This window comes from Atractosteus spatula, chromosome 12, assembly GCF_055471065.1.
Source record: "Atractosteus spatula isolate fAtrSpa1 chromosome 12, fAtrSpa1.hap1, whole genome shotgun sequence".
Taxonomy (NCBI): domain Eukaryota; kingdom Metazoa; phylum Chordata; class Actinopteri; order Semionotiformes; family Lepisosteidae; genus Atractosteus; species Atractosteus spatula.
Genome location: NC_142717.1, coordinates 14382445 through 14392541, shown reverse-complemented (window position 1 = coordinate 14392541; position 10097 = coordinate 14382445). Strand labels below are relative to the sequence as shown.

At 34.7% G+C, this 10097-nt stretch overlaps 1 protein-coding gene across 1 annotated transcript; it reads right to left on the bottom strand.

Annotated features, from left to right (window-relative positions):
- Positions 1–1546: 1546 nt before the first annotated feature.
- On the bottom strand, positions 1547–8265 carry sgo1 (shugoshin 1). Its single transcript, XM_088929685.1, has 9 exons — positions 8187–8265; positions 5806–5951; positions 5365–5561; positions 4776–4837; positions 4239–4333; positions 3296–4120; positions 3111–3209; positions 2133–2328; positions 1547–1910 (listed from the first exon to the last, which is right to left on the bottom strand). Exons 2-9 carry the CDS (start codon positions 5942–5944, stop codon positions 1751–1753), a joined length of 1773 nt encoding a protein of 590 aa, XP_088785811.1. The 5' UTR covers positions 5945–5951; positions 8187–8265; the 3' UTR covers positions 1547–1750.
- Between the last annotated feature and the right edge of the window lie 1832 nt (positions 8266–10097).

The window sequence follows — 10097 nt, the reverse complement described above, 5'->3', positions numbered from 1 at the left end:
TGGGAGGGCCAGAGCATGGAGGAGGTGTTGCATTTCTCTTTTCCATGAGTATATTTCCCCTGCAAATCCCGGTAAAGAATTGTATAGACAAAGTGGAGGATCTCTCATAACCACTCACTAATAAATAGTAATATATGGATATTAGAGGATTGTTCCAAGTGTGATGGGGCTGGGTACCTAAACTTCCTTAAATTTAAAATGGCAAAACCTACTTATTGAGAGCGGATGTAGAAAAACTTAAAATGCCACCTTTTTCTTGTAAGCAACAAGCAGTCCCTCCCCTATTATAAATGCATAAAAATACATTACAAACTAATTTAATACAATTCTTTAAAAAATTCCTCCTGTATTCAGAATTAGAAAGATAACTTTTTTTGATGGTGTACAATAACTCTTACTCTTAGAATTTCTTAGGCAACTGTTAAAAAAAAGGAATCATTCACCAACAGCATTTAATTTATACTTCTATAACATTGTCCCTCTCAGCACATTGATATGGTTCTAGTACTTTTCACAAATCTAAGACATTCCTTTAAGCCTAAAAGAAATGAACCATTTCAATCTTAAAAGTCCCTAAGGGGCCTCATGCATGTCCAAAATTCTCAGCTTTCAAAAAAGCCAATCCTCTCAATGTCTTCAGAATCAACTGTGAAAAACAAACCATTACACAAGTGGTAAATACTTGGAAGTACATTAAAACTAAGAATGGAGGTACTTTAAGAGAAAAGGTTGTAAGAGTGTGGAACAACAGATATATTCTTGAAGCAGACTATGCACATTCCTTTCACTCATTAAGCTGCCGGACGAGATTCCCCGACAGCTTCCTCTTCTTTGTAACCTTTCAACTTCTTGAAAACTGGAATTGATTTTTTAAGGATCTCAATGTACATGTCATCTATGCACATTATTTTTACATTACTAATATTTAAAGTGGTATATCTAGACACAAAAAAGTACAATACATTATAGATCGCCAACTTCATAAGTGGGACCAAGCATACTTTTTTATGTTATGATAAAAACTAAAGCATCACCCTTTAACATCTTAATGACATTATCATTCAATTTTTTTAAGGATAGTTTCAGTATTGTACAAAATCAGAATGAAGTTGATCAATTTACAAATTTTTACATTTTATTTAAAAAAAACATAAAAAGCTCAGAAGAGACTGCATAGTCACAAACATTTAAAACCACCTATAACAAGCTATACTTTCACAAAGATGCCTCGCAAATTTGTAATTTATACATCTGTGAAGATAAAAAGCATTATGAAAACTTGGATGTTAAAAAAAGAGAGCAGGAATCTCATTGCATTGTGCAAAATACAAGTCCAACAATAACATGAGAATGGTTCAGCAATTTTAGAAGTACATTGCACATCTATACACTTCCAAGTTTACATTGTTATAGAGGCCCTAAAGAATTATATATACTGGTCCTGAAACAATTTCTGTTCTGCCATTTGGTGCTCATTGTCATTACTGGATTTCTAGCTGCAAAGAGCTTCTTTCACAAAAGTTTGTGGCTAGGAGCAAGAAGGAAACAATAACAGGGACCAAGTGAGTAATCGCTCCATAATCAGGTAAGTTTTATTACAATGGTATTATCACCTTTGTGAAGGCAAGTGTATGGATGTGCAAAGAGAAATGTTTATATACAGGGAACTGCATATTATAAACTTTATAAAATAAGGGTTTTCCCTACTTGTACAGCAAATTTGATTTGTATTTAAAACAAATTCACTTGACTAACTAGCATATGCTAGTACTTTTTTAGAGACAGGTGATAAAGGGCTGCGTTTCTCAAGTGTTTGATTTTCTATAGATTTGGTCTTCCTCTTCTTCTGCTTGAAGACTGGTGACCTTAAAAAATTGGTATCTGTGAATCTGTCTCCTCTACGAAGTTTCCTAAAAAAAATGATAAACAATTAATTTCCAGTTACAGAAGCAGATTAAAATAGATACACCATGGTAACTTAATTCATATGAAACACTTTCGATACCAAACAGCTAGTTATAATTAAAGTTCTCACTGAATGAAAAGAAAACTGCATGTCCATATAATTACAAATGAAATATAAACCAGTTGTATGTTTTCAAATTGCTTTAAAATTAATAAAGTAATCTTACACATTTAGAGTTGGCTCCTTGTAGTTAATACTAATGGTACAGCGACGTTTATGAGCAGGATAGCATGATGTCTCCGAGTTAGAAGGCTGTAGTGAATCGTTGGAATACACCTGAAATTCCTTTGCACAGGCTGCAGAAGAAATATTTGTCACATCACTAAGCCTGAATCGACAGGGTGGTGGGTTAATGGACGGACCTGTTAAAAATAAACCTCCAAAAAGTTAACGGGTCTTAAAGATTTACGGTAAGTTTTATAAGCAGTTTACAGTGATGAAAAATCAAATTAGTACTCTTCTCACAAAAACTCTTCCATCCATTTGAACTAATCAGCAAATACGAACTTTCTGAAACTTTAAAGATGTTTAATGCTTGTCAAAAAATATTTTCCTTTTATATATATAAGTAACAGGAATATTTTTGGGGAAAAACATCAACATAGTACTATAGTGCTGAAGAAGTCAGTTCGCTCCGAATGATTAGAAATGGAAATTATTCATTACATTAGTCCATTTGTTGACTTTTTAAATCTAGAACACACCTATACTTAAAATATCAAAATTTAAATATTTTGTTTTCAATTGAAATGCAGACAATCCATTCTGAGACCTCATTTCATTTTATCTCTGGAGGCAGCATCACAGTAATGTGCACCAATGTGTCAGGGAGACTGCTAACAGCCTGCCTGAAGCCAGCATTAATATTTCGGCCATCACAACCCGCCCCAGTTAAGGAAGTCTACAGAAAGAGCATGGAGGCAATAACTTATATTGATTTGTCTTCACTGGTTTTATATTGTCAAAAGTCCTTTATAGCATGAAACAAGTACTTTCTTCTTACATAAACATTTGCTCATATAATCATTGCAGTAATTCTCAAAGTGAGCCCTTAAATGAATAAGAACCATTGAACCAGCATTTAAACTATTGTAGCAGTTCTCTGTGGTTCCTGGAGAAGAAAACAGTAAAAGACCATAATTACCTAGATTTTTTTTAGTGTTCACAGTATCCACAGTCCCATTCTTAACCTCCAGATTACCATCTACTGTTGTCTCTTTCGTGCCATTATATCCTCTAGATGCTAATGTGATGAAACAAAAAAAGTTACACTTATGTTGAATATACTTTCAACAACAACAACAAAAAAAAAACAAAACACATTCTTACCTGTGATGCACACTCTTTTTGGTTCAATGTTAACATTTTTTTCAAATTTTTGATTTGACTGCAGAACAGAGCTCCTTTTTGACCTGGATCTTCGGGGTGGTGTCACCTCATTTTGTTTAGACTTCTTAGGTTCATAAAGACTGTCATCCAGATCCATAGATATGCTACTGTCAGGATCTGTATTACTCCCACAAGTAGAAACTGGGCAGGCATCTACAGAAAGCATGTCCCCATCAGTCCGATTCTGCTTGTTAGTGGCCCTGAAAGGTGTGACATGTATACTTTCTTCACAGTTAAAATCAAAAGCATCATTTGAACCAAGCGATACATTAAATTGCTCATTGGGAACAGGTCTCTGCTTGGATTGTGGACGCTCTCTACTTTTTGATCTTGCTCTGGGATTATTTTCCCTTTTCAATGTGACTTTCTCATGTTTGTCTTTCTTTGTCTTTTCAGTCTTAGTCTCAATATCCTTTTTCTGTGCTGAAGGAGTCTTGCCTGGAGGCTCAGGCGTTGAACTTTTGACATCGTGGATACAAGCAGGCAAAGTTTCCAAGTCTCTGTGCAATGGTTTTGCCCTTTTCTCCTGATTTTGTGATTTCACAAACACCTTTTCGCTACTGTCTGATTTGTTTTCATTTGCTATTTTAACTTGAGGAGAAACGGTCACATCTTTGTCTTCATTAGAGCAAGAATCTTTGCTAACGGATGGCAGTCTTCTATGGTCTTCTCGTCGTCTCGCTGTCACAGTTCTTGGCAAAACATTATCGAGCCAAAGGTTCTCCTCTTTGTTTTCATCAAGCTTCTGCCCTCCTTTTGTTGACTCTGTGATTTAAACAAATTAATTTTAAGTTTTAAGTATTTTAAGTAAATTAAGTTTGTTGTATTTGTATAACGATAAAATATGGAAACCTAATTAGTTCTACATTTTTAAATTGCATACCTCTGCTTGAAGGGCAAGACTGAGCAATCTGTAATTCATCATCGTTAGTTTGTCCTTCATTAAGGTTGGTATCGGCAGTGCAGATGGGACTAGCTCTAAAACAAAAACAAGCTTAACATTGTTTAATACAGAATATTCCACTTCAAGTAAAACATATTGTAGGGTACAGAAAAATCACCCAAACAAAAATATCATTAGTTTTCTTTGCTCAAAATTAAGATTTTAAGAAAATTAAGAAGTTAAATATAAACTCTTGACATTACCCTTATCAGGAAAACTTTAAGGATATTTATCAGACAAAACAGAAGCACTATAACGGATACACAAGGCACCATATTAGAGTAATATTCACAATGTATTTCAACAAAGTACAGTATACAACAAAGTACAAATAGTAATTACAGTGACATTTTAAAACAATGTATAGTTTGTCATAAATAGACTTTGGTTTCAATATTAAGTAAATTTCATTTTGTTTCTAGGTTTGTGACAGTTTTTATTTAACTCAGATGACTATAGATACTTTGATGAGCTTACCTAACTGGAATATCTGCAGCAGGATAAACCTTTGGATCCACAGGCTGTGACAGAGATAAACTCTAAAAAATGTGTTGTTGAAAGATAAACATGGCATGATTACTTGTGAAATAAAACTTTTTTCACTTCAAAAAATAACTGGAGCATACCAACGTTTCATTATTTCCTGAGAAGGTACAGGGGTCATTGCTGAAAATTCTTAAAACAATTGGCAATTAAAAATTGACAGGGTGTGTGTGTATGTATACATATATACTTTAAGTTACATATTAAAATAAGGCAACCAACATGCAGTCAAAAAGTCAGTACAAACAGTAGCTAATAGCAAAAACTTATATACTGTTGTATATCATCCGGGTTTGGGTTAGGGTCAGACCTTTGAATTTTTGGCAGCTCACACACCTTGCATAAAACTAAATTCCAACTGAAGTGGAATGAGGAGATTTAGCATTATGAAATAACATGCTTTACAAATAGCAGTATTTTACAAAACAACATTCTGAAGCTCCGAGTAAGTACTGTAATCAATGCTGCAAATAGTTCTAGAAACTCATCTATATATTTTTTTTATAATAAGTATCGGACATACCCTTGTACTGCCCTGTGCTTCATACTTGCCGAGTTCTCTTTTCAATGTGAATACATGAAACATCAGAGCTTGATACTCTTTCTTCAACTGTAAAATGATACATTGATACTGTCTCCCTTTTTCTTTCTCTGCTTGAAGGGCCAGGGCCAATGCCTTGTTTTTAATCTGAACATTTTTTAAGATAAATGTAGAAGCATCTGCAAAAAAAACCCCCAAAAACATCAAATGTAAATCAACACATTCTTTGCCAGTATATTGAACATATGAGAAAATAAAATATATGTACAAGCACACCACTTTTACCATATGCCAAACAAAGAATATTGTTTTAATGGGTGATATTAGCATCTTTAAAACTTTTAGTAGAATCCTAGAAAAGCTGTACACATTAGTTTCCACATCTATACTACATGATAATCAGACATAGAATAGTATACTTACTAATGCTATTCACTGTTGTTAAGCCCTTGTTTTTGGTACAGGCACTTGCAAGTCTTTTATTTCTTTTCTCTTTCATCTTGTCCTTGATGTCCTCCAGGCTTTGCTGGAAGGACTTCTTCTGGACTCTCTCTCTAGGCATGTTAGAACTGCAAATTTGGAAGAGAGAACATAAATTAGTTTAAGTAATACACTCCTCATTTTTCAGCTGAGATCATGTGTTACTATTCATTGAGAAAGTTCCACTGCTGTGTAGAACCCCCTCATAGGCAGAACAGGATAGCTTGAATATCCACTAATTAGCACAGAAGGATTCCCAGTGCCTCACAGTGTCCTGTCTTATCCCCAACAAGGCTCTAAGGTAAAAAGGGTATTTAGATCATTATACAAATCAGAACTTGATGTACAATAATGTACATGTAATTTGAACAAGGGTTTAGTTTCCAAATGAGGTAAGGGATCCATCATACTTTGATTTTTCACATAATTCAAATTTAAATCCACCCGTGAAACGTATCTGAGAAGTCTCTGACTCAGGAAACTAAATTAAATGATGAATTTCAGTTAGTAGTAAACAACCTACAGAAAAAAGAGACTTCCCCAAAAAATAGAAAATGTTAAAATAAAAAATACAGCTCTAAATTCTCCATCTCAAAGACAAGTTAAATACATGCTAATATATATATATATTCTAAACTAGGGTAAATTGTGCCCTTTGGATTTATTTATATCTCCAATGATATGGAAACAAAAACATCATATGACAGTTTTACAGATTGGATATCAGGTCATGCTGAAAAAATGTCATACTGTAATCATAATTGCACTGCACAGATACAGTAAGTCAATTTATGAGAAATATTTTTCTTACAACTTATCCAAATAGAAATGCTCTAGGTTCTTCGTCTTCTATGGTTTCCATTTGTGAGCTGCGTTCTTGTGTTCATATCACAAATGTTCAATTGGACTGAGGTAAGGAGTTTGAGATTGCACCTAACATTTTAAGTCTTCTTTAATGGCTGTCAGCCTTACGGTTTCTAACACAATGTGAAAGCTGGCTTTGGATCATTTTAATGTTAGGATGTCCATTTTTGGGCAAGCTTGAGATTTGTGGTGGAGGAACCAGGTGTGTGACCAACATGTCATGCTACATGTACAAGTCGATGATTCTCCAAGCCCAGGATCCACATACACAAAACAACCCCAAAACATAATACTTTTAATGGCCTCAATTGTTTGTTTGTTTTTTTTAGAATGGACACTACAAAGTGAGAGATTAAATTTTTATACATATATAGGCAATACCCTAACTTGTGGAGATCACTGACCATTTGCCTGCAGTTTTTGGAGAGCTCTGGTACATGCTCATACTATTACTGGAGGTCTTCTGTACATTTCTCCTTTTTAATACCGCGGGGAAACAGGAAACCTTCGGAGGCTTCTATATAGATCTGGCTGCTTCCTTTGCACTTTACAGGCACATGCACATATTATTTTTATTGGGTTTTATTTTAACAATACTTACAGATGTGAATTACAACATGACATTTTTACAAGCGTTTTAAGAAAGACATCAGTAAGTCATTGTTATGATTTTTTGTTCCTATTTCGCTTAGGTTTTAAAAAGATCTCGAGTGCACTGCGCTTTTATATCAGAAAAAAAAGTATAACAATAACTTTGATTAACTTGCAATATTGTAAAACGTTAGCATCGCTCCAATGTTAGTAATGACGTTGTATGGTAGATTCATCACATATGCAACATGCCAGGAATGCAACAAAAAAAATAAAGCACCGATATTTCTGCAAAGTCAACTACAATAAACAAAGACCGAGTGCATATCGCCTTAATGCCCCCCTTTGTTGTCTTTAAGATAACCATACATAGAAGTCAACACTTTAGGTTGTAACACGTAATTGACTGAAAAACAACCGATACTGAATGCCCAACGTAACAACATTTCGCCAATATATATTGCTACCTTATCGTGTAGTAAAAATATGAATAAATAATACCAAGAGAGGAACGATAAGTTACTGTACTCGCCCCAGCACGCTACATTAGCACTGCATTATATTTAGTGAATTGTAATTTCAATAAGTTAAAGGATCATTTAAGCAGAAAGAAAATGTTAGAGGTCCGTGTCCACACTACGAGATTAGTTAAACTAAAGGCCTTAAGAAGCTTTTGAGAACATGCAATTGTAGTTCAATTCAGACACATTACGTAGCTCTCGTGTTTATATTACATGGCTGAATCCGACACAACAGAAAACACAACAAACGGTTAGCACACTCCAACAAAAACAAGCTATTACGTCTCACCTTTTTTTTCCTAGTTTTGTCTTAATTATCTAGCTACATGTTTTAAATAAATCTCCTACCTTTAAAACTTCCAACACGTTAAGATCACCGGTAAAAGACAGTAAGAAAAACGTTTTATCTTATTCCTTTCACTTCTTCACCAAAAGCTGAACCACACATTTACGTTCAAATTCTGAACCTCAGTCGCTAATTGGTGGGAAAGAACCCGGAAACTCGAGAAAACCATGACCGCATATCCGGTCGTCAGATGACACAATGACGCACTATCTCAGTTTGGAGGGGGGTGGTGTATTGCTCTTTGGGGGGTTTGTGTTTAGTGTGATGGGTGTATATATAACTTATAAGTGTGATATACATGTATGTGCTGCGATTTAAGTACTTTTAGAAACAAACAGAACTGCTTCCCTATTCGTTTTACTCTTAGACTATGAAACATACCTTTTTCACGTTAGCTCATATATTCTGTTATTTGCTACCGGCGTTGTATTTTCTGCACTATAACATAGATGAGACTACTGTGTCGGCAGTTAATACAGTGGTTCCCAGCCACTGTGTCTTTTGAGTTTACTTAAACTGTGTTGATACGGTGATTCAAAAAATGAAGTGATTTCATTTTTTATTTGGAACGTATTCGTTTATTTTGTTTTCCGCAAATAAAAGGAAATTGTTTTGTGCCATTTCCCGAGATAACTTTCAGATGTACTCTCATTCACGATTGCTGCCTGTGTAAGCAATTATACGTCCTCCTAAGGAAAATAAAAGCTCACTGTGGGATTGCCCGCTACATTGTCATTCCCACCTGACTGTTCACAGCTACAGTACCTCCTAGTATTGACTTCTCAATTGCTCACCTATGAAGTGCTGTTCAGGTCATAAGTGTAAGAAAGCTGAGGAGAGGCTATTTAGCTATTTAAAGTTATGTGTGCTGAGTTACATGGAAAGGTATCCTAAAAAGTGGGTTATTTTTTTAAATTTAGGACAATTTAGGAGTGCAAAAACAAGTTAACCAGAAGTCTAAACAAGCAAGAAGATTGGTTAAAGTAATGAATTAGCACTGGACATTCAGAGTGAGCGTAGTTATGAACTTTGGTCTTTATAGATTTGTAAATAGTCATATATTGTAACTGTATTTTTTTTAAATATGTGCCTGGTTCTCAACGGGCAGGCTCGAGAACCAGTGATGTAGACTATAAATATGGAATTATATTATGCCTGTGGGTCCCTCTGCATTGTTCAAGGTTCATTCAGTATCCATTTAAAAGTTCAGTACAGAATGAAGAATTCAACGCAACACTGGACTGAGCACAGGCTTCTTGATTGTTCTGCACAAATATCAATAGGAGCGCTAAATGAGACAGTTTAATGTTGTTGTGGGAAAAGACTCAATAAAGAATTAAATCAATGTCTGAACATTAGAAACTACCCAAGTGCAACAGACTGTGGCTGCAATGTGTGTTATGGCCTAGAATGAGTGTTAAAGGCCATGAGTGAAGAAAACAAGAATGCTCAGAATAACCTTGGAATTGTTCCTCAGACCAACATACCAATTTATACAAAATGGGTAAAGGAAATTTGAATGTACTGTTGTTGTTTTTTTTAAAAGGCCATGGTCTAAGATGATAAATGGCGCAAATATTGATTTATTCCCTACTTTGCACGATACAAGGACACATTTTTACAGACTCTTAAACACTGAGGAGGCTGTCCTTTAACTTGGTGTTTATCATGTGTTAAAATGATGTCAAGGCAAGGACAGTAAAGTTAGTGTGTGTACAACCACACTAAATCCCACAAGCATACATTGAAAAAATAAAATATGCAGTGTGATTCTACATAATAATTACTATAAAAATGTTGTTAATCCAGGGGGCAATCTCCAAATGTTATTGGGACAGCAAAATCAAAACTGTTATTTTCATTTTGTAGTCAAGCAATTAATAGTTGTGATCATGATTAATATGGATGATAAG